General features: G+C 44.2%; 1 protein-coding gene across 1 annotated transcript in view; it reads left to right on the top strand.

Annotated features, from left to right (window-relative positions):
* The window catches only part of STRA8 (stimulated by retinoic acid 8), a 28,685-nt gene continuing 3,020 nt past the window's right edge, over positions 1-25,665 (top strand). The window contains exons 1-7 of the mRNA XM_030553829.1: positions 1-207; positions 2,076-2,151; positions 3,620-3,704; positions 4,138-4,290; positions 12,423-12,693; positions 15,123-15,202; positions 18,457-18,568. Of these exons, the coding sequence (XP_030409689.1) occupies positions 16-207; positions 2,076-2,151; positions 3,620-3,704; positions 4,138-4,290; positions 12,423-12,693; positions 15,123-15,202; positions 18,457-18,568 (969 nt within the window). The 5' untranslated portion in view covers positions 1-15. The remainder of the gene's footprint in view (positions 208-2,075; positions 2,152-3,619; positions 3,705-4,137; positions 4,291-12,422; positions 12,694-15,122; positions 15,203-18,456; positions 18,569-25,665) is intronic.

Consider the following 25,665-nt stretch of genomic DNA (forward strand, 5'->3'; position numbering starts at 1 on the left):
CCATTGCAGCTTTTGATGGAGACATCTGGTGACTGTAGCAGCCAATATGTCAGGGTAACTCCTGGGTTCCTGAAACATCTGCAAGATTTAGAGCCCCAAGTGGCAAGAAGACGGTTATCTCAGGCACGGCACCGGGCTACGCTGGCAGGACTCTTCAACAACCTGCGGGAAACTGTGTTTTCACCGTCAGACAATTCAGCATCAAAGGTATGCAGGAGAAACTCTATTTGTTTACAGATAAATATTTGCAAAGACAAAGTGTAGTTAACCAAAGTAATCATTCTGATCAAGTTATCTTTTGGGGTTCATGTATGTGTGTAATATTATCATGTGCAACTTTCCCTGTCTCTCTTCTATTTGTATAAATACTCTCTTCAGAGCAAGAAAACTAAGTGCCTTCTCTTGTTACTGGCATGAGTTTATCATGTGACTTGTCTCCACTTTATAGATTTTGCGCTTCTTCATAATGGCAGTATTTTGGAAGCTAGTCAAGGAATACCATGATGAAATATCTTCCTTGACGGACAGCTGTGAAATCAAGACTAGTGGGTTGTGGTTAGAAAGAGGGGAAAGTAGTTAATTCAGCCTCATGAGTTACTTTATATAGAGAGGGGAAGCAAACTGGGAAAGTATGTAAAAATAAAAAATCAAGCTGTAACATTTCCTGTGTTTTACTAGTTTTAGAAAATGTTTAAGTAAAATGGACTATATAAAAACAAGTGAAACAGCACTGGCTTGGCACTAAAATGCTACCAGGAGGAAGAATGTTATTGTGGTCAAGGCACAGGAAAAGGTATCAGGAGTCTTGGGTTCTGTTCCTAGCTCTGCCACTGACTCCCTTCAATAGATCATTTAGGTTATGGGTGCTTCAGTTTCCTGATTTGTAAAAAGGGGTTGGTAATGCATATTTCAAAAGGGTATGTTCTTGTAAAGAGCCTTGCAATCCTTGGATGGAAGGTGCTTGAGAGGTGCAGAGTATTGTTATTTAGGGATTTCACCTGTTTGGACTCTAATTGTAACTTAGCGTGAGGCAGGAGCTCTAATGGTTAAGTTCTGTTGGAAATGCAGCCAGAGCTAATAATCATCATGGTCTCAGAAGCTAAATCCCAAACAGGATTATTTGTTTTGTCTAACAAGATTTACCATTCGTTTATTATTGCTTGGAATGGAGGACTTCTGACTCCCTTTTAGAACTTTGATGAGTCCCATTGGTTTTTCCCAGCTTTACGCTGCTACCTTTGAAAGTATCACATCACAGCCATGATCCTTTTGGGTCAAGGAAGACTGGATTTCTTCAAGGGCCTGCGCACTGAGGAAGTCATTTCCTAATCCTTGTCAGTTAGTGATTGACTTATGCCCTGAAGCATTGGATTTATATCTCCAACAAAAAAAATATCTCTAAAGTAATTATGGACGTTCTCATTAACCATGTAAATCCTTTCTTGTATCCTCTGTGTGTTTAGTCACAAGCAGACAAATTCCACCTGGCCTAATTGCACCGAAGGCTGTTAGGTTACTCCAGTTTTAGATCAGTGTAACAGAGCAGATTTGGCTAAAGAGCCCTCCTCACATAGTTCCCATTGGAAATGATCAGGAAAAATGTATGCCTGCAGTCAGAAAACATCCAACCGTAAGCCATGAGGCATAAAATAGTATCAATTATGTTTTTATTATTCATTATTAATTTATTGTTGTTATTATTATTAATAATAGTAAATTTAGCGCCATTGATGTACATGATATTTTACAGATATACCTCAAAGAGCAAACAGTCCCAAAAGGAACAAATTCCAGAAAGGAATTGTTGACTGTAGAGTATGGTCAGAGTAAACCTCAAACCTGTATGTGAATAGGTACAGCATGTAAATTAAAACCTTCATTTGTATTTGCCCTGATTCTTGGTTTCTTCCCATTTTTCACATTCATCAGTGCAGTGGGCCACTTAATTCTTTTTATGGAGACATGGAGACAGCTAGTCAGCAAAAGGAAAAGGTGTAAAAGACAGTTGAGGCATGTTAAAATGTCAGTCCAGTCAGAACACAGGAAGATTGGTTCTGTTTTCTCTTTGTATTTAGTGCCAGGTTTTGCGTAAAGCTAAGAATTATATCCAGGAGCTGGAGCAAACCTTGGGTACCTTGCTGAAGATGAAAGGTACTGTATGGAAATATATACCTGAAAAAGTTTCCTTGGGCTTGCCTTTCATTTACTTGTTACGTAGGGACAGCTAGCCAGGTGGCTGAGCCACTATTAAAGGCAAGATGGGTGCCTTTACGCATAGCACCAAGCAAGAGATAGTGCATAAACTGTATCATCCAGGAATAGCCCGAGAAAGTATTGTGCTTCGAAGTTATCTCTCTGACTCTCAGTTTTCTCCTTGCTTCCCCCTTAAACTGGTGGGCGAGGGTGGGTGGATTCAAACAGTAGTTTGTTGCTGGCCTTCATCAGCAGCAAATTAAGGCTTCTTCCTCCTTTCCTCCCCCCATCCCATTTATTGCTGGCTCATCTGCACTGGCAGGGGATTGGGGAACTGTGGCCACTCCTCACCCACATACTCCAGGGTCAGTAGCAGCACAGAGTCCCTTCTTACATCTGTGCACCCAAAATCCAGCTAATTAACAAAAGAGACAAAGGAAGCTTCTTCCTCCCCTTATTCTCTCTGCATAAGTGCATAGTTCAACACACAATCTGGCCCTAAGTGTACAGCTTCTTGATTCACAAACATAGCTGGGGTCCAAGTTTGGACTGAAGGGCACAGAGAGAATCTATTCTGGGCTAAAAGTAGGGCAGGAGGGGGACAGAAATCCCATTCAGGGTTTCCTCACAAAAATGTAGGAAGTGAGAAGTTTTAGTTAAGGAGTTATTCTAAGGGAAATGATTAAGACACGTAGTGGTGGGTTTGTTTTTTTGTTTTTGTGGCTTATTGGGTCCTCCACACACACTTCCATTAGCCTATCCCAGCACTCAAACAAAAACACTTTTTTCTTCTGGATGAGGATAGTACGATGTGACTCCCTTCAGTACCTGTCATACTCTTTAATCAGCTGGATCCGTTCCTGGTGAGTGGTACTCCCTCCGCTAGGGCAGAATGTGCTGGTTCTGCAGTGTTCCCAGCCCCATTTCCTTGCCTCCTCACCTGACTGAGGATCTGGGAACCAGAACTAAAGATCAAGTATGTTTTCTGTTTTCAATGGTAGAGATTTGAACTCCATGGTGATGGTTTAAAGCCGCTGAACACATTTTTCATGTTTTAAGTGATGTCAGAAAGACTCCCCAAAGCCCAAAGTAACAATACTTCAAAGAAAGAAAATAACCACAAAATATTGTATTGACTAGTAGTCACATGGGCTTTGGTTCACTGGCTGTTATTACTGAAAACCAAAGTTATCAGTTCACTGATGAGGCCAGCATTATGAAGATATCAGTGCTCATAAACTGCTGATACAGCTGGTCATGTTATAAAGATGGACAGAATGTCCCATCCAGTATTATTTTTGTCTAATCAAAAACTCTGTGTGACAGTCAAATCAAATTGTCACCATTACTCTTTTTGATTGGGCTGGATGGTGAGTGAGATGCCAAATGCTCCAGTCTGTGACAGTTATCTTTCTGCTGACAATAGAGTCCTTCAATCTGGAGGATGGGAACCCGTCCAGCTTGGAGGAAGTCAAGGAGGAATATGTCAAGATGTACTTCAGCGATGTCAGGTAAGGACTCACACAGATCAAGAAATGATAATACTTTGCACTTGCTTCTAAAGCGCAAAGCATCTCAAGGCACTTTGCAAATATTATGGAACAGTGGTTGTTTGTCCCTGTGAGGAAGGGAAATACACAGATTGAGATGAAGAGGTTTTAACTGGCAGACAGGAAAAAAATTCTTAAAATTGGACCCATACAGCAGCTCAATGCATATAAGCTCTGAGCACGTTGCTGGTCTCATTCCCAGTCAGTGCATGTATTTGCCTTTCTCTCCCTGTGTAGATCATCTCCACTTAGGGGCTTTCATAAGCCCCACAAAGGAAAAAAAAAGTCACCTACTCCAAAAGAATCATTGAGACTCCAAAGTGTTCCTGGCAGGAACCATTTTAAATTGATTGGGAAGCCATGCATTTGGCCTTGTCCCATGTTTTCTTTCCAGTACTGCGTCCCCTTCAGATGCCATGAGTGAGAGTGGCTCTACGGTCTGGTGTTTGATTCAAGAATATGAAAAAAACTCAGTGGAAGAGGATGGGAAGCCAAGACTTATCCAGTCCCCAGCCACTTCATCTCCTGATCTGTTGGAGTTTGAACGGTAGGAGTATAAGTGTGTAGTATTTCAGTAGTCTTCATGTGAAACAACCCATTCAGTCACTGCATATCAGGTAGCTTTCCTGGGGTCTGACTTTGGATCCCAGGATCCCCAGGCCAGCAGAGACATCAATCTCAGCCCCAGTTGGTGTGGAAACTGAGCATCTTCCATGACTTTCAATTGATTCCCTCACTCCTGGCTGGCACTCGGAGCCTGGATAGTTGCATGTCCAGCCCTCCTCAGCCATAGGGCATCTCCCTGCTTCACAAGCCTTTGAAAATCTTTGAAGGTTCCCCATCCTCAGGAAAGAGATGTAATGTTCTTTCAAGTATGTCAGTGTTCTAGCGTGAAGCATGAGGGTTAATATCTCTTCAAATTAAAGTCTGAGTATTCTTGTTATCCACATAAATGTCTGCTCTGTTTTGAATCTTTAACCTTCTGCAATCTGATCTCCGTGTCATGTTGTGTATTGGGCTTTTTATAAAATTTCCTGTTGTTGCTGATAATGGTTTCATAAAAATGGGAATGCAGTTGTGCCAGCAGGTGGCACAAGTCTGCTGCTTTCATTCTACAGTTTCATCCTGTATTCCTGTAGGAACCAGAAAAAAAACGGTGCTTGTAGGCAGGTAGTGTGTACAGGACCTTGAAATATGCTGTTTAATGATTTTTGTGGAATAGTATCATTAGTTCCTCATGGGTTTCCCTTTCCCCTCCCTCACTGACACATGCAGAGCAAGACCTTTGCAGCAGTATGTGGGATCTGTGGCATTTACCTTGAAGTTCCATGGCAGATTACTACTCCTGTATATTGAATCCTTCTCATGGGATCTCTCCTGTCTGACACAACACAGCAGTGATCGGTCCTGTAGGGACAACTTCACCCCTTTAGTAACGTGATACTGTAGCCACGTTTTCCATCAACACCAGGAATCACAGCTTTTTTGAATAACTGTTTGTGTCCGTTATCTAAGTCATCTAAACTGGTCATCCGGGGCTGGCAGCAGCACAAGTACTATCCCCTCCAAAATGCTATCAATTCTTGCCAGCCTCTAAACAGACTGGAAGTCCATGATTGACATTTAGGGTTTTAGCACAGACACCTGATCCCATTTCATCCACTCATAAGATCTACACCAGCCATTCCTTACCAATCAAGGTCAGGACCCCATTCTGTTAGGCACTGGACAAAGGTATAGCGAGGGACACAGTTCCTTCCACTTAAATCACACAATAATTGGCAAAGGGTAGATGGGAAACAGAGGCACAGAACAGTACTGTACGGCTGGATTCCGTTGCACTTGAACCCCAGCAGGAGCTACTTGTAAGTGCTTCGGATCAAATATCCCTGTATAAATTCTGCATATAAAATAAAAAAAACACTTGAAACATATTACAGTATTATTAGGGGGTCTGGATGGTTCTATGTCCATGGTTATTTGAGCAGAGACAATGTGATTAAGTGGTTAGGGACCTGTAGTGGGAATCAGAAGACCTGGATTATATTCCTAATTCTGTCACTGATCAGATGTGTGACCATGGGCGAGTCACTTCACTTCTCTGTGCTTCTGTCTCCCTGTCCATCGTTCATCTACCTCATCTGTTTAGACCAGCGGTTCTCCAGCTTCATAGTACCATGACCTCCTTTTAACAGCAAAAATGACTACAGGACCCCAGGAGGGGGGACCGAAGACCGAACCCACCCCAGGCAGCAGGGCAGGGGAGGGCAAAGATGAAGCCCAAGGGCTTCTGCCCTGAATAGGGGGCATGTAACCCTAGTACTGAGCAGTGGGGCTTGGGCTTCAGACTTGCTGAGGCCCAGGCCCAACATCAGCCTTGGTCACCCAATTAAAAAAGGGGTCACAACCCACTTTGGGGTCCCGACCCACAGTTTGAGAACCCCTGATTTAGACTAATGATTTGATGTAAAGACTGTCTCATTGAGAGTGTGGATGCATACATATATATGTTATCAGTGCTTAGCACAGTTAGGCCCTGATGGGGCTTCCGGACATTACTGTCAGGAACCAGGGTGTGGCCAGTCACACCAATCGATTGGAGCAGGAGTCTGGAGCTGGGAAACAGAACCAAGGGTCAGAACCAGAGTCAGAAGCTGGATGCCTGAGCCAAGGGTCAAACCATAATCAGAGCCAGGAATCAGAGCAGAGCACCAGAACCAGGGTATCTGGAGTCAGAGAAGGCAGGAGAAGATCTGGGTCCAAGGCAGGAGCAAGGCTGAGACAGGGCGAGAAAACGACCAGGAACAGGGCCAGGATACAGGAATAAGGCAGGGTCTTTCTCAGCAGCAGGTCAGGGATGTACTTTGTTGCACAGACAGGTTTCTGGAACTCCCTCCATGCATAAATAGTGTGTCTGAACCAATCAGATGTTAGAGGGGGTGCTGCCAATTGAGTTTCCATGGGCAGCACGTCCCGTGGTGCCTAGTCTCCCAGGGTTTACAACTCATTGATCATGGCTCTGCCATGGCTGCTGTGGGGTGGCATGAAAGCACTGGTCATCGGGTGCCCTCCAAACCTTATTCTAGCTAACTGGATCCTTATATCACTCCCCCCACCCTTTAGGGGTGCTCCTGGAGCATTGTTGGGCCAAGCTTGTTTGCATAGGCACCGACTCCATGGGTACTGCAGGGCTGGAGCACCCATGGGGAAAAATTAGCGGGTGCTCCGTACCCACCGGCAGCCCCCACCCCCTCCTCACCTGAGCATGCCACGTCCCCGCTCCTCCCCCTCCCAGTGCTTCCTGCCCGCCGCCTAACAGCTGTTTAGCAGCACTTAGGACTTTCTGGGAGAGAGGGGGAGGAGTGGGGACAGGGCGTGCTCAGGGGATGAGGCAGTAAAGAGGCAGGGTGGGGACAGAGACTTGGGAGAAGGGGATGGAGTTGTGGTGGGGTGAGGGTGGTGCAGGGGCAGGGCCAGGAGCCAGGGTGGGAGGTCAAGCACCCACGGGGCAGAGGGGAAGTCAGCGCCTGTGCTTGTCTGGGTGATCCCTGTACAAGTTCAGGTGTGTGAACATTACTAGCAGATTCCCAAAACTGCTCCTTGTGGTCACAGCCTCCGCAGTATTGTGCTACCATAGCCTGCCCTGTTTCAATTTGGAATCCAGTATGGCATGGACTTCACGTTATTTGTGGTCTTGAGCTGTTCAGAGGTGTGCTGGGCCTTGAGCGATCAGACAAGTATGGTGGTTTTGCAGAGGCGGGCTGGCATACAGGCTATTTTCCCCAAGAAATATGGGATAAAATGCTGAGAAAAATTTCCAAAACATAGGAAGTGCTGCACCTCCTGAGTATTCCAGGGTACTGCCCAGTTGCAAATGGCTTCCACCTTTTTTTGGGTCCATCCTGATGCCTTCCGGGGAGAGACTGTACCCCGAAAACTCTGGCAGTTTGGACAAAGATACCTTTCTCTAATTTTGTATATAGGCCGTGCTGTTGCAGTCTCTTCAGTACATACCTGACAGGGCATTTGTGCTGTTCATGGTTTTCTGAAAAAGGCAATATATCACTGAGGTAGATGACTACATACAGGTCCAGAGAGTCTCTGAACACATCATTAACAAAGGTTGAAAGGTCGCAGGGGCATTGGCCATGAAATGGCATTACCAAATATTCACAGTTCAGGTCCAGAAGAGTGCACTTATCCCCCACCCAGATACATGCAAGGGTCAGAGCCAGGAATCAGAGCCAAGAGTCAGAACCAGCGTATCTGGCATCAAGGAAGACAGGACCAGAGCTGGGTCCAAGGCAGGATCAGAGCTGGGACCGGACGAGGAAACGGGGACCAGGAACAAGGCAAGGACACAAGAACAAAGCAGGAGCTGTCTCAGCAGACGGTCAAATCTGCCTTGTTACACGAATGGCGTCCTGGAACTTCTTTCATGCTTAAATAGTGTGCCTTGGCCAGTCAAAGGTCATGAGGGGTGCCGCTTATTGGGTCTTCCATGGGTGACACTTCCAGTGGTACCTAGTCTCCCAGGGTTTACAGTACACTGACCACAGTTCTGCCAGGTGGTGGCGTAGAAGAGTTGGCCACCTAAAGTCATGGACTAGCCCACTGGATTCTTATAACTATTGCAATACCAATACATAATATATAGTCTTTTCCTTCTTTAATTCTCATTCAGATTCAGCTCAAGTGAATAGTCACGGAAAGTTGCTACCAGCAGGTGGCTGTTTGGTACTTATATCTCTCTGAACTATCTATACATCTACACCAAGTTCATCACTGTGACATGTCTCATCACTGTGCCTGCATGAAATGAGTTTGGTGATGTTATTTCAGATTCCCGTAGACAGGTGTCCAAACAAGCACCCTGTTAAGTGGCCATATTATTGGCAGTCTAAGCAAAAACAGCAAGGATTGAAGGGACATGGAAACTGAACGCCCTTTCATCTGTAGACTCTTGGTTTGGTTAAAGAACATCTGTTTAGGAGCTATTATAGCCATCAGTCTCCAGGTTGGCAAACCAGCATTTTCTATGAGCATAATAAATTATGTGAAAATACCCCAAAATTATAAAGCCCCTATAAGTACTGCTTCCTCTAGGAACAGTGGAACAACTTTAGGCAGTTGAGTGATTGAAAACTGCTGGTCTTAGGTTTTGATGGGTTTTTTCCCTCAAGCTTTACAATCTTGGCTTGTCAAAATAACAATTTTTAAAAGATTGAACAGCTTTGAATTGCTTTCTCATATAATACACTGTGGTGAATCAGGAAATTTGTTCAATTGGGACGTCTTCCAAAGAATCATTTTAAGCCCGATAAAACTTAATAGCAATGACTGGTGCATACACTGTCCTTCATATTACTTTGAACTTGAGCCTTTCATGATCTGAGAGCTCTAAGCACTTTACAACCCTAAAATTAGGGCTTGGTTTATATCTGAAAGTTAATTGTGAATTAAGGTAGCGTGTCAATTTAAAGCACAACAGCTGTCTTGTTTAACTACATGTGTGGACAGGCTTATTCTGGAACAAGAGTGCCTTATCCCTGTTTATGGTAATTCTCTGTGAAAGTGGATAATGCTGAGCAGAACAGGGCACTCTTGTTTCAGAATAGGCGTGTCCAAACATGGAGTGACTCAGGAACGGTTGTTCAGAAATAATTCTAGTGTAGATGAGCCCTATGCGTTGCAGCTCCTTTTTATTATTTTATTATTTATTATTATCCCCATTTTACATTGACAAAATGGAGGTCCTAAAGAAGAGGAAGAATTGTGTAAGAAAAAAGACAGTTGTGTGGTTCAGGCAGTGGACTAAAACTCAGGAGCATTGGATTCAATTTTCAGCTTCACCACAGATTTCCTGTGTGACCTTGCACAAGTCACAGTCTCACTGTTGCATTATGATACAGTCTTTATTCACATGACGTTCCATGGGACACCTGCCTCATTCAGTGCACAGGGTGGACGGTGCTCAGCTAAGGAGCAGCTCTTCAGCATTTTATTTTGTCCTTGTTCAATGTGTGTCCCTAAGCTCTATTAACCATGCACTATTCAAACCTTGCTTTGCAGACAGAATTATAAATTTCCTCATGAGCTTTTCTATGGGACTCATCACTATATAGTCCGAGTGCTTCACAAACATTAATACATTTATTTTCAGAACTCCTTTTGAGATGAGTACTCCTATTTTATAGAGCTAAGTAACTGAGGCAAAGAGAGATTAAGGTCAAAAGTATCTGCTAATTTTTGGTGCCCAATTTGAGATACATAGTTCCTGATTTTTCAGACTATTCAGCATTATATAGCACTTTAAGCTCAGCTCCCACTGACTTCAGTCACATCTGTGAGTGCTCAGCACTTCTGCAAATCAGACCCCAGGGTAACAAATTGGGCACCCATAAAGTGAGGTACACCCAATTGGTGCCTACTTGTGAAAAGTTCAGATTAGGTGACTTTCCTAGCATCACATAGGAACTCTGTGGCAAAAGCAGGGATATAATCTAATTTTCCAGAGCAGGATTCATCTGCTTTAAACATGAAACCATCCTTTCTCTTCCTGCAATCTTATGCCTCATTCACTACATGCCTTCCAGATTCTGCAACAGAGGATGCATGGATCCTACGAACAACAGTCTCCTTCATTATATAGTCCTGACTCATCCACCCTGTGCACTGAAAAAGAAAGGGTCCTGTGGAAAAAATAGGCTGTGATCATGTAATTAAAAATATTTCATAATGCATATGCACAAAAGGGGTGAGTTAGGATTGTACAGATAGCCTTAATTCTCGCATTTCCTAAATTTTGAATGCTTAACTTTACAACCTCAATGTTTTTTAAAGCATTTTATGTATAATTTTCCAGATTTTTTAAAAAAGCTAACTGAAAAAACAAAAATTCCATCATGTGGCATCATATTGACACCCACAAGGGTGATCAGCAGAGTTGGAACCTTTACATCCACTGCATAGGCCTCTGTCACTTGAGTTAAAGAGTAACTTATAGCAGTAGTAGGTTGTCATCCTCTATGTGAACCACCACTAGGAGGGATGAGAGAGACATCATTGTTAGTGGATTTCACAGATGTTTGCTGTCAGTAGAGGAATGGGTGTGACTCAGGAATCTTGAGTTCCATTCCAAGCTCCAGAGCTGAGCGTGTTCTATTGGGCACAGAATCTTCTGCCCATTCACCCCAAGTGTGATCCTATCCCCTCAAATCTGTTTTTATCCTAGTCCTATCACTTCCTGACCTCTGGCTTCTCATATCAGTCCCATTCTTCTCTCCTAGCCAGTCCCAGTCTCCGCTATTCAGGCTCTTCATCCCTGTCTTAGTCTCCTTGCCCAGCAAGTCCTAGGATCACTCCTCCATGCTCCCCATCCCGGTTTCCCCTCTCAGTCCCATTCTCATTTCCTCCTCAGCCCCAGTTCACCCCTGCTGGCTCCTCATCCAAGCTGTCTCTCTTCCCTACTCTGGCCTACAGCCACTCCCACCGCCAGGCACATTCCATATCTCTACTGGATATCCCAGTTTCAGTGTCATCTCCCCTGCCCTGACTTCTTGTTCCAATCTCTTTGACCATCCAGTGCCAGTCTCCCCACAACTGTCAGGCTCTTGGTCAGATCGGTCTCCCTTCTCCTGACTTCCTTTCCTACTGGTTCTCCACTGGTTCTCAGTCCCAGTTGCCCAGCCCAGCCTCCTCCTTGCTCCTCTGATCTCAGTCACCCCCTCCCCATCGCCTACTGGCTCCCCATATTGTTATCCTCCATTTTCTTCCCCAGTTCCCAGGCTCCTTGTCTAGCCAGCTGTAATCTCCTTGCCCAGCAAATCCTAGTTTCCCTCCGTCCCACCAACCTCCAGTCCCAGTTCCCTCTCTCATGCTCTTTGTCCCAGAGTTCTCTTCCTGCTCCTCCTGCTGGTCCAGCTCTTGTCCCCTCTGCATGGGAATAAGGTTGTTTCCTCCTACACACTGCTTAAGCCATCAATGGGCACACAAAGGAGACAAGCTTCCTGCTCTCAGTTCTAGTGCCCAGACTTGGACACAGCAGAGCCTGCAGCAGCCCACAGCTGCAATGCAGGGAAAATCCTGCTCAACGCTGGGCTGGAGCATGCCCAGTGTTGATGATATCTTCAGGAAATTTAGCTGCTAAAATCTAATTCCCTACTGAGACTCATAACTTAGCCAGATTTGGGCATATTTTCAAGGAGATAGCAAAGGCCAGACCTTGCCAAATTTCACATCCCTGCTCCAAAGCACAAGGGCACTATAGTCTTTCAAAGAAAAATGTTGCCAGAATTTTTTAACATGGCCAAAACGATGTATTTTTCCCTAGCCTTGTTCTCGGAAACAGCTGAATTGTTTTGGCTGAAATTTTCCAAAACAATTCAGCCTGAAGCAGACACCCAGCATGGAAAATTTCAACCCAATTAAAGTTTGGCAAAGTAAGCAGCAGCTGAAAACAGTGTCTTATAATAGTGAACGTTGGGCAATCTTAATAACAAGTGGTGCTTCCAGCCCCACCTGTATTAAGAAGGGTAATTGTGCAAGGTCCTGCTGTGAGTCAGCAGCATTGGTTGGAATAGCATCTGAAACTTATTTCCCAATCGCTTGTTGGTGTAACCATTAGGATGCTCCACCATAAACTGTTTTAAAGAGATGCCTCCCTTCTTCTTGTTACAGGTACCTATATTTTTATAAACAGACCGTGGACCTGCTGGTTGAGAATGGGATTGTGTGCACCGAAGAGGTCACTCTTCCTGTCGTCTCCACAACTGTTTCCCACCTGTGGCAGAATCTGCCAGAGGAAAGGAGAGACAGTGTCTTGCAGTACTGTAGTCAGAGACAAAATGTACTCCCAGACCCTAAGGCAGCCTGCACTGAAGGCAGTGTGAGGAACAGCAGAGCTAACAGTCAGGAAGCCAGTGGTTCATTGGTATCCACACCCGACGAGGTAGGTGGCAATTACTACTAGGCTTCCTGCTTCAGAAGTTCCAAACTGCGGGAAAGTTGCTAGCTACACTGAGTGTGCATCTCTTAAAAGGGAACATATTACTTTAATTAAACCTTTCCATAAGCAGCATAATACACAAGTGAATATCATTAACGGCATGGCAGTAAATGTTTACACTGAATTCTCTCTTACTCCTTAGCAGATCCCTAACCCTGCTCTCCTGTGACTGCCAGTTTTTCAGTTTTGTTAAGGTATCCCCAGGTACACTGGGCTTTTAATGGCAGTAGTACTGCTGATCTGCACTGAAGTGAGGAGTCTGTCTGTAGGTAATGGTTAAGTTTGCTCCAATTTAGGAGAGAGGGAGTGGAGTATCACAGTTCAGGGCAACTACACCCATATTCCCCCTCTGTGGTGTAACAAGGGCACACACTCATGGGCAGCGCATGAACCAACCGTTGGGGGGAGGCTAGTCCCTTCCCCTTCTACCTGAGGCCCTGTCTCTCCCCCACCAGTAGCCCCTGGGCCCTCCACCCCAGCCCTGGGCCACCCAAGCACCCACAGCCCCAGCGCCAGAGTACTGGGCGGGTGGTGCTGCTCCAGCGCCCCATCCCCAGTGCCTCAGCCCTGGAGCACCAGGCAGTGTGAGCATCGGCCCCAGCCGCAGGCCACCCTAGGCCTAGACAGGAGGAAGAGCAGGAAGCTGAAGACGATATGGAGGTGGAGTGTGAGCGGGACCTCACCAAGCTGTTGGGGAAGACTTAGTCCTGGCCTGTGATACCCGCTGCCCATGGACGCGCTGTAAGCTCCCTGCTCCTCAGGCGTCACCTCTCTTGGGTGAAGACACACATCTCTCCCCCTCCTGACTGGGGGTTTTCCACTCTGCGCAGTTCCCTGTCTGCACTGTGTTATTCTCACCAAGCCAGACTAACTAAAAACCGGCCATCACCACTGCTTTGCTTTCTCTTCCGAGACTATAAACAGAGGTTATAAGTTACCATGCACCTCTTCCTCAGCAAAAGTTCCTATATGCATACTACAAGCTTACTAGTCTTGTGGGGTCTCAGTAGGCCAATGTCCTTCCAGCCTTTTCCAGGAAAGATTGGGGACGCCCTTGAACAGAAGGTCCTGTCCGTTTGCTGGATCAGAAAGCAGGCCCTGAGTCAGTTTAAACTCAGGTTATATATCCAAAAGTCCATCATTTGTTGGCCTCTGGAGAATCCACTCTGAACCAGTGTATGTGGGCCTCTCTTGGTGATGGTACTTCTCCAGAGGTCTTATAGCCTGAGTGAATTTACCTAATCACCCCCACTGTTCTTACTTCCTGAAGGGCTGTGGTCACCCTCCCCCATGGAGTTACATACAATCCCTGGCCCATAATGACACATAAAATTAATCCCAAAGATATTGCAGGAAATGGCTGTATCTGTCAGGGGGCATAAGGATAAAGATGACATACACCTATCTTCGCCTCACAAGTCCTGCTTGGAACACAGCTATGCTGGACCCAACGATCAGCTCCCAGATCATAAAAGTTTTCTTTATAATAGCATTTTATAACAGTGGGTAATAAAATTGGGTTTAACTTTCATACGACAGCTTCCCCACTCCAGTGTAGTCAATTGTGCAACTGAAACTGCTGGTCCAGTGCATGGAGGGGGGGGTCTCAGCTCAGATGGGAAGTCAGTGACCATGTGATGGTTGGAATTTTTTAAAGAGAATAAGCAGAAGGTAATTGATTGTACACATTTGTTGAAATGCTGTTCATTTGAGTGCTCAGCTGCTCAAAGAAACGTTGAGTACTTTTTTAGTGGTGTTTTAGCAGTATTTACCTTTAATGCATAAGTGCATTGCAGCAATAAGTCATCTCAGCTGGAAGGAAGTTAGGCCATTCATGTAACTGGCCTACTTACAAAATAGTATTGGCAGGTTACATGTACACCAGGAGTAACAATGAACATAGCAGGATGGGTGGATGAGCTCATGGAATGCTACAATGCAGTGTTTGAATTTGGAACACCCCAAGCTTCATTGCAAGCTGGAGCTCACAGCTGAATGAGGCTGTGTGGGCACCAGCTGATACAGCTGAGATCTTTGGCTGTGCATATCAGTAGCAGCTAGCAAAATAGACTAGGAAGCACTTGTATAATCCATGCTTTTCATTGAGGTATTTAGAAACCATTGGCTTAAATCCTGGAAACTGACAGTCTGGATGGAACTGATGGATCTTTTGCCCTATTGTGTAGTAATGAAAGTAATTTTTTTCTGCCTTTATAATATATTATTGGTCCAGTCTAGGAAATAAGCACACCTGTCTAAGGGGAAGAAAGACTTCCTAGATTTTAAAGACTTAATTATCGAAAACTGTCATAGACTGGATAACATTGTGCAGCGGCTAATAGTTTTGACAACTAAAATGTTTTCTTTGGTAGATACTATTTGAAGATGCATTTGATGTTGCTGCTGGTTTCCTTGACAGAAATGAGACTCAACAAGCAATGTCCAGTCCAGGGTAATTATAAACACACCCAATCTGGTAGCCAGCATCCTTGTCCTTTGATGCACATTAATAAGGCAGCTTCCATATTTATGTCCTCCTCCCTTAGGTCTGTTAAAGACAACTGCTTGCAGCAACTTACTCATGATCATACCATTTGTTATGGTGTAAGAATTGGTAAGCTTGCAATTAATAGACATTTTACATTAGAATGGAAAGCACCTTCCGTGTTAATCTCATGAGTGCCCAGTTAGTACTAGAAATGGGATCTTTTTGATTTTCTTCATCAGTGGTTGTAGTCTTCCCCACTGTCATAATGTAGGATTCCTAAAGCTGTCTGTTATTTCCCTGACAAGATCTAAAGAGGTCAGGAGTTCTCTGGATAAGTTAGCTAATTTTGAACTGTGTTCTCCTTCAGTGAAACAGAAAAAGTCTTTTTAGTAGGGCTATTGATTAATCACAGTTAACTCATGCGATTAACTCAAAAATTAATCGTGATTAAAAAATTAATCGTGATTAATCACACTATTAAACAATAGAATACTAATTGATATTTATTAAATATTTGAGATGTATTTTACAGTTTCATATATATTGTATTCTGTGTTGTAATTGAAATCAAAGTGTATATTATTTTTATTATAAATATTTGCACTGAAAAAATGATAAACAAAAATAGTATTTTTCAGTTCACCTCATACAAGTACTGTAGTGCAATCTTTGTCATGAAAGTGCAGCCTACAACTGTAGATTGTTTTTTTGTTATATAACTGCACTCAAAAGCAAAACAATGTAAAACTTCAAGGCCTGCAAGTCTACTCAGTCCTACTTCTTGTTCAGCCAATCGCTAAGACAAACAAGCTTGTTTACATTTACAGGAGATAATGCTGCTCTCTTCTTATTTACAGTGTCACCAGAAAGTGAGAACAGGTATTTGCATGGCACTTTTGTAACTGGAATTGCAAGGTATTTATGTGCTAGATATGCTAAACATTCATATGCCCCTTCATGCTTCGGCCACCATTCCACAGGACATGCTTCCATGCTGATAATACTCTTTAAAAAAATAATGCGTTAATTAAATTTGTGACTGAACTCCTTGGGGGAGAATTGTATGTCCCCTGCTCTGTTGTACCTACATTCTGCCATATATTTCATGCTATAGCAGTCTCGGATGATAACCCAGCACGTGTTCATTTTAAGAACACGTTCACTGCAGATTTCACAAAACGTAAAGAAGGTACCAATATGAGATTTCTAAAGATAGCTACAGCACTCAACCCAAGGTTTAAGAATCTGAAGTGCCTTCCAAAATCTGAGAAGGACGAACTCTGAAGCATGCTTTCAGAAGTCTTAAAAGAGCAACACTCCAATGTGGAAACTACAGAATCCGAACCACCAAAAAAGAAAATCAACCTTCTGCTGGTGGCATCTGATTCATATAATGAAAATGAATATGCGTTGGTCCGCACTGCTTTGGATTGTTATCAAGCAGAACCCGTCATCAGCATCGATGCATGTCCCCTGGGATGGTGATTGAAGCATGAAGGGACATGTGACTCTTTAGCGCATCTGGCAAATAAATATCTTGCGACGCCGGCTACAACAGTGCCATGAGAACACCTGTTCTCAATTTCAGATGACATTGTAAACAAGAAGTGGGCAGCATTATTTCCTGCAAATGAGCGATTGGCTGAACAAGAAGTCGGACTGAGTGGACTTGCAGGCTCTAAAATTTTACATTGTTTTATTTTTGAATGCAGTTTTTTGTACTTAATTCTACATTTGTAAGTTCAACTTTCACGATAAAGCAATTGCACTACAGTATTGTATTAGGTGAATTGAAAAATACAATTTTGTTAGTTTTTTACAGTGCAAATACTTGTAATAAAAATAAATATAAAGTAAGCACTGTACACTTTGTATTGTGTTGTAAATGAAATCAAATATATTTGAAAATGTAGAAAACATCCAAAAATATTTTAATAAATGTATTCTATTATTAACAGTGCAATTAATCACAATGAATTTTTTTAATCTCTCGACAGCCCTACTTTTTAGAAATAGTCTCCTTTACCCTCTTTTAATATTCTAATGCAATAACAAATATCTTACAGAGCAGAAATGTAGTTTGACCTGAACAGTAACATCAGAGAAAGGAAAGATCTATTACATCAAGTCCTTCCTTGTGCAAGGGCTGTGTGTAGTCCGTCAAGAGAGGACGAGTCATCACTCTTGATTTCAGCCAGTAGCCCTTGCAAGAGCAAGGATCGTGTTTCTTAATAGAAAATCCATGTGATGGCTCAGCTGTGAAATACTTTCACTGCAGGTTGTTTCTTGGGTGGGATTTTCTCTCCTTGCAAGTTGTAAGTTTAGGAAAGTAATTGTCCAGAAGTTTAGAAGGTCCTTTAACATGTGAGGTGTGATTTGCACTTAAACTAAAACTACACTTCACATTGCTTGAGCAATGTAAATGAGAATAAGTCCTTTTAGATTGTTAACCAAAACACACTCAAATATATAATAAAACTGAATTAAATGTGTACCAGTTAAACAACAAGTGATTGTTTTTAAAAAAAATTTGGGGAAGCATTCAGGCACACTGAGTTAGTGTCCCATCTGCACATGTCCCTAGCCAGCTCTTACTTTAGGACAATTGGGTCTTTTTTTTTGTCAGCCTGTGGTTTCAAGCAGCTCAGGCTTAGAATTAAAAAGATTTGCTATGTGCATTGGCAGAGTTCTGTGGGAGCTCAGGAGAAGATGCAAGGCTGGAACTTCGGAAGTCAGGTTCAAGATTGGCAGAGCCTGCTGGAGAAGTTGCCCAGCATATGGCCACAGCGTGGCTGTTGCTAGTTGATATTCTCAGTCAACTTTTGTGATGACATAAAGCTGTCTCATTCATTCAAAATGTAACATAAAAAATAAAAGGCCTTAATTTGAACAAGGTGATGCTATAAAACATGCAGGCTGCCAGGTAAATATGACTGTTACTTTGTATTATAATTAGCGTACATTTTTCTCCTGGAACAATATTATCATGTCTGCCACATACCTCTGAATTGCTTTGCTTTGATAATTGTTTCTTGTATCACATTTCTATATTTGTATAATTTATTGTGTAATGATATCCCCATTGTTCAGTTGTTTGCTTTTGTTTTATTAATCCTGAAAATAATTATTAAGGTTTGTAAATAAATAAAAAGGAAAAGAAACGAACAGGAGGAGACAGGAGACTGGAAATTAAATATAATTTCTACTTCCATTTTCAGCTCAATGTTCACAGGCTGCACCTCAGAAAATCCAGAGGATAACCACCGGCTCTACTTGCAGATCACTGGTTTCTTAAAGGGTCTTTTCTTTGCTGACACACAGTTTCCCCAGGTAGGCCTTGCCAAAGTGTTTATTATAGATGAGGCAGCGTATTCCTCTGAATAACAGATTGGGATTTCCATTTGATGTGCCTTTGCTCATATTCCTCAGGATCATCCAAACTGGAATCTTAGGCTTCATTATTATTTTTTTAATTCCTTCCATTCCAAAGATTAATAGACTCACCATTTAGGGGGCAAGGTTCAGTTGTTTTATTTTAGATGCTACAAAAGACATGGGGGCTAAATTTAACTCTTGAATAACTTCACTGATATCATTGGAGCTGACTGGCCCAGTGGACAGAAAGTCATTCAGATTGCAGATTGTTTCCTCCCCCTCTCATCCCAGTACTAGAGAGGGAGATTGGGTCAGCCTGTGAGCTGCAGAATTTGCATGGGATGTGGGGACCCAAGGGAGTCCCTAAGTAAATCCTGTTTGCAAATTACCCATGGTATCTGATTTAATGTAGATAACAGCCGCACAGTACACCTGGGGAATAATACTACAAGGCAAAATACAACCTGCAAGATTCTTAGTTTGAAAGCAGAGATGCAGCTCCACATCCCAGTAGCCACAGACTCCCCACCCTGCCCCTGACAGAGTAGCTCCTGCAGGCTCTCCGTTAGCTCAGGAAATTGGGCAATGCTGATGGCATAAAACACCCAGGACGGATGAGCTAGTGTCCTTAAGTTTCATGCATATGACAAAGGTGTGGTGGCAGATATAACAGTAATCAGGATGCACAGTGTGTACCTGACTAAATAATGAAATACAGCCCATGGTCACCTTTCCCTCTAACTGTGGCGCAAGAACAGTACTGATCAGCTGATGGTTTTTATAGATGGTCAGTACAAACTAATTAATGCTGCTTCGACCCCTCTCTCATAGAATGTACAAATTTATGACTGTGACAATTTATACATACATCAAATGCAGCTGATCTGGACAAGATTCTGGTCAGGTTCTCAGTGCGGCTAAGGCACCTCACCTGCAAAAATACTTGTGAGAGAACCAGGCAGAAGAATGGAAAGAACTATATACAACACAGTGCAGAAGGGGAGGCCTAAAACAGAGAATGGGAATGTTTAGATTACATGGAAGGAAAATATTTTTAACAGGGAGATCAGTTATGCAATTATATAACTTGTCAAGGGCTGCTGGTTTGAGGCCTTGTTGTAAGAGTTGCTCAACTGCAGATAAGATAAAACATTATTTTAGATCTAGGGTAGAATTTTCAAAACTGTGTTAAGTTAAAGTCAATGGGTGTTAGGTCCCTAACCTGCTTAGGTGCTTTTGTAAATTTACTAGAAAGCTATCTTGGTGCATAAGTATGTTTGACCATCTAGCCCTTAGAGCCTAAGTCACACTGAAAGTAAATGGGACTTAGGAACAGAAGTGCTTAAGTCACTTTTGAAAATAGGACTTAAGCTCCTCGATTGCTGAGGTGCCTTTAAAAATGTTAACTTCCCCTCCCTCCCCTCAATTTACAGAATCTTGCACTGGTGCAATAGGAGGGACTTGATGAACTATGGGTGTGTCTAGACTGTAGTGTAAGCTCAGGCTCAAGTCATACCTCCCTTCTGTCTGCACAGAAATGTGTCTGACCTCAGGCCAGCAAGCGCTCAGCATCCATGCCTTAAGATGGGCCCAAGTCCCATCCAGATTGCACCATTTGGCAGCATGGATGCAGTTCGGGCCCTGATCTGCCAAACTTGCATCCTAAAAGTCTGCCAAAACTGTCCCACAATCCCTTGTTCCTAGCCTTTCTATCCCAAGACTAGCCAATCAATTTCCAGGAAGCGGAGGCAGTCCCCTGGTTCAAATTCAGCTGCTCATCATTTAATCCTTCCATTTTATTCTGATTGCTGAAGTACTAAGAGAGCAAACCATCTCCTGCATAAGCTATGGCCACTGAACAGAAGTCCTTGTCAAGCACACTGCTGCCTGGTCATAGGCTCACAGTCAGCTTCTGGTAGATCTGTGGTGTGAGGCGAGCAAGATGTTCCAATCCAGTAAGAATCCCAGAAATGACCGTGTATGCCAAGAAATAAGCAGACAGTGCTGAGATTCAGCGGACTGGTGACCGTGAAGGGAGCAGATTAAACAGCTGACGAGTGACTACTGGAAAGCCAGGGATGAGAGTGCACACCTTTGGGAACTCTCCATCATCCTGTCTCTTTAATGAGGACTTTGACTGGGTGCTGGGTACTGAACCACCAGCAGTTCACAAGAGCCTGATCAGCCGGGATGGCAGCCTTCTGACCCCTAAATCTAGTATAACACTGGAGGGGAGCCAGCAGACTCTGGATCAGGTGACTGGTGCTCATACCAGTTTCCAAAGAGGTTTGCCTCCAGAGCAAACATAGCACATTCTGGGGCCATACTCAGAGGAGCTGTTTGATGACACCCTGCGCCCCCCTGTAGGAACAGCCTGCCGTGGAACTGGCAGCAGAAGGAGAAGAGGCAGAACATAGCCCCAGAACCTGGTAAGTGTTTGGCTCCACATTTTTTGTTAATATGCCAATAGGAGGTGTTTCTGGGTTATGACCCAGTGCAATTTTTATTACAAGTCGTGGGTAGCTGTATGTGTCCACTAATGGCAAAATGCACACCAGCATCTTGGCATCAAAATGTAATTGAGCACCATGTGGTGAATTCAGAATGGAGACCGGAAAGCGCAAACAACAGTTAAACAAGCATTTCAAATTAAATTTCTACTAGATCTTCACACATTCTTACAGAGATGTGCTGGGATGTTAAAAGTAAGAACCGTCTGTTGCTTTCCCTTTTAGTACATCACGCCGTACAAATCAGCCACAACACAGCATAGCGAGCCGCCTGTAACCAATAAAACGTACAGGGAAATGTAGTGCATGGGTGATGAAATCAGTGACCAAAATACAGCAGGAGATTGTATGTAGTCAAGAAATTGCCAGGGAAGGTGGGGCTGTCTGTGTAGTTTTATGAGAGTTAGTATTATCATGTGGGCTTGCATGTAGTCCATAGGTCGATGTAGTTAGAGTAGGCTGTATCATAAGCAATAAGGAGGCAGTAGTCCATGTGGATGCTAAATTAGCATCCTGTTGATTCCCCCCAGGAATTGTGACCCAATCTCTGATGGTGATAGCTGCAAACTTTTCCTGTAGTAGGAACTCCAGATAGGGGGAGGGCATATTTTCCAGGCCCACCTTTATAGGACACCAGCTCACACCACTCATAGGTGTGTTGCTCAGTCACCATAAGCTTGAAAATCTGTGGCATACACAGCTGACTTGCCACCAGTGGCATGGACTAGATCAGCAGTTCTCAAACTCTGGGTCGGGACCCCAAAGTGGGTCGCAAGTCCATTTTAATGGGGTCACCAGAGCTGGCTTAGATTTGCTGGGGCCCAGGGCCAAACCCAAACCCCACTGCGAAATCCTAAGCCCAAGGGCATCAGCTCTGAGTGGCAGGGCTCAGATTACAGGCCCCCTGCTTGGAGCTGAAGCCCTTGAGCTTCGTCTTTGGCCCTGGGGCGGTGAGGCTCGAGTGGGCTTAGTTCCCCCTCCTGGGATCGTGTAGTAAATTTTGTTGTCAGAAGGGGGTCATGGTGCAATGAAGTTTCACTAGACTAGATACTAGAATGTCTCCTTGCCATTCAGGACCCTGCAGGATTGTTAAGTCCTGCAGAATATGGAAGACCTGAAAGCACTGACAAACCTCCAAGCTACAGTCATCTGCATTTTTTTAAACATGCAGCATTTTAAAATTATACCTTACAATTCTGTGCATGCTCTTTTCACTCTGTTTAACTGAGCTGTGTCCAGGGAGTTCCTGGAGAACCAAAGCATTCCACTGAGAATATATGGAGCTGAGTTTTACAAAGGGATTAATTTTGGCCTTGATATTTCACAGACACTTTTTCTGAGGAAGCACTGAAGCTTTTTTGAAGTACTGAGACGATACTGTACAGTTTGATGTCTGCTTTCAGGCCCTTCCACCTCTGCAGCCCAGCCACAGTCTAGCAAGTGCCTGGGATTTCGAACAATCATGAGTGTTGAAAGAGGAAGCATTTCCATGATGAACTTACAGTGGACATCCTGGACAGGGCCAGCCATCAGGACCAGTACCAAAGGGAAAAGGATTCATGGCAGATGGAAAGACACCAAGAGGTTGCAGAGCACAAGGAGCGAATTGCAGCACATGAGGAGAGACTTACAGCACAGTCTGTGGTGCAAGAACAGCCCTTGGGGGAGGAAGATAGAGTGCAGCAGAAAGACCTGTTTGAGAGGCTGCTTGCCCCAATGGCTGCAAGACTTCAGGCTTCTGCCCCACCCACGCTATGTCCTTAAGTGCCCTCTGTGGTACCATGTCCTGCAGACCAGGAATGCATTAGATAATACTATCTTTGGGTGGCCCATGCAACCAGGACTGAATGCTAGTTGGGCAAGGCAAATGTACCCCCAGCAGTCCTCCACACTACTGCAGTCCTCCAGTCCCATACAGTGGCACCAAGTGCACACTAAAGAAGCTAGAAAGGGGAAGGAGAATGGGCAGCTGGGGACACACAGAAGTAGGGACTGTATTTGCACTGATTTTACTTGTTTGCACTTATTTCACTGTTTTGCATTGTTCCATGTTTGTGTTATGCACTTTATTTTATCACCGCTTTTGATGTTGGTTTATTACTGGTGTTTTAATGGCAGCTGGCCTGACTGACAATATTGTTTTTTTGGTAATACTGCTAAGTTCACAAATAAACACTTACTTTATTTTAACATGTATTTTCATCACTGCATCACATCATATAATGTGTGTTTCAGAGAATAAAGACAAGACACGATAAGGCACAGCTGAGAAGTTGTGTTCAAGCACAATTTCTCACTATATATTGTGACAAAGTTCCTCCTCTACTTTGGTGGGTCCTGCGCTTATTGGCAGATTTGCTCACCTCAGTGATCTTCCCCACAGTCTGGGTCAACTTCTCCTGTGTCCCATCAGGAGTTGGGAGGTTTGGGGGGAACCCAGGCCCTCTCTCTACTCCAGCTTTCAGCCCAGGGCCCTGTGGATTGCAACTGTCTATAGTGCCTCCTGTAACAACTGCATGACAGCTACAACTCCCTGGGCTACTTCCCCATGGCATCCTCCAAACACCTTCTTTATCCTCACCACAGGAGCTTCCTCCTGGTGTCTGATAACGCTTGTACTCCTTTGTCCTCCAGCAGCACAGCCTCTCACTCTCAGCTCCTTGCGCCTCTTGCTCCCAGCTCCTCACACACACTTCCTCTCCTCTGGCTCCCCACTCCCTGACTGAAGTGAGCTTCTTTTTAAACCCAGGTGCCCTGATTAGCCTGCCTTGATTGGCTGCAGGTGATCTAATCAGCCTGTCTGCCTTAATTGGTTCTAGCAGGTTCCTGATTACTTTAGTGCAGCCCCTGCTCTGGTCACTCAGGGAACAAAAAACTACTCATCCAGTGACCAGTATATTTGCCCTCTACCAGACTCCTGTACCCCACTGGTTTGGGTCTGTCACAATATATTCAGATCAGTCCATAAAGAAAATCCACAGTTTATGCCACACAAGCCTCCGTCCCCTGCCCATGTTGTATAAGCAGTCATCTCCTCCAGAATTAATAATTCATGGCAATCACACACACTCCTATTCATAGCATACAGCAGCCGTACTTCATTTATGTACAAATTGCTATACAAATACATCCATAAATGTACTAGTCTCCCTCTTCCATTGGTCCAGGCAAGTCCATAATATGGGCTCATACAGCAATCCTGATTTCTATTGTCGGGGTGCATCCTGCTGCATCTGTGACAGGTGCACCTTCTGGCTGCATGTACCAGTTCAGCAATCCATTACTGTCATAGGTCCACTCAGTGGCAAATGGCTCACCTTTGGATTCACAGAGAATGTGAAGACCACAGAAAGTCACAATAATGCAGACAGCATTGATGCCACTGTAAACTGCTGGCGGGATTTCAGTCTGCAAAGCACACATTCAACCACCATTCTGCAGCTACTGAGAGTGTAATTAAACCTTCTTTTTCCAAGGCCTTTGAGATCAGGATACAGTTTCATAAGCCGAAGCAAAAAGTGGTACGCGGAGTCCCCTAGAACAACAGTGGGGACAAATACTCCGTAGGACAATGTAATTTGGTGGCAGTAGTGTCCTGGCCTGTCCATGAAGATAGACTCCCAGTCGGGGGAAGACCCTAGCATCATTAACTTTTCCGTGGAACCCATATTGGTGTCCATAAATCAACCTCTGTGGTCTACAAGGGCTCGCATAACATTGGAGTAGTACCCTTTGTGTTTATGTAAACTCGTGTGCTTTTTGAGGAGGGCAAAGAAGTCCCTTCAATGGCCCTAGTGCAGTTTGGAAACCCCATTCTCTCAAAACCAGCAGGTACTTCAGGCACATTGTTTATGCCTACCTCCTGCCTGATTGCCTCAGAAACCTCTGCCACCACTTTAGGCTCATTCGACTTCCCAACACCAACCTGGTTAGCAATGGACCTGTAGCAATCTGGGGTAGGCGGCATCTAGGTGATTATAACAACCCACTTCTGGACCAGCCTGCTCACTCTCATGCATGTGTCACGACACTGGAGGATCAGGACAAGCTGTTCACAGAGGCTCCAGAAATGTAGCTTTCTTCATGCAAAAGTTTTGTGGCCGTTGCTGGTCATCCCAGATCCACATGACAATGTGCTCTTACCAGTCTGTGCTTGTGGTCCTGCTCTGAAAATGTCAGTCTACTGAGCGGGCATCAGAGTCACATGCAGCCTCAGCCAGTGAGAGTCTGCCATGTCTGTATTGTCCATATCCTCCAACAGGTGCCTTCGGTAGTTCAGAAAACACGACTAAACTGTCCACCACTGTCTCATGGATGCTGTGCCTGTTTCCTGAACCAGGTGAAAGCCCAAGCAGGGGACGTTCTTCAAATGCTGATGCCTTCATGTTGCTGGCTCCCGTTGCTGGGTTGAGGGTGGGTGCAGACTGAAAAGATGGCTTGGCTCGATGAGTTGGCAGTCCGTGACAGCTTCCTGTAATGTGCCATGGGAAGAACAGTCATGTTTTTCCATAGTGCACCATGACAAAGAAGCTCAAGTGGCTA

The sequence above is a fragment of the Gopherus evgoodei genome, chromosome 1 (genome assembly GCF_007399415.2).
Source record: "Gopherus evgoodei ecotype Sinaloan lineage chromosome 1, rGopEvg1_v1.p, whole genome shotgun sequence".
Taxonomy (NCBI): domain Eukaryota; kingdom Metazoa; phylum Chordata; order Testudines; family Testudinidae; genus Gopherus; species Gopherus evgoodei.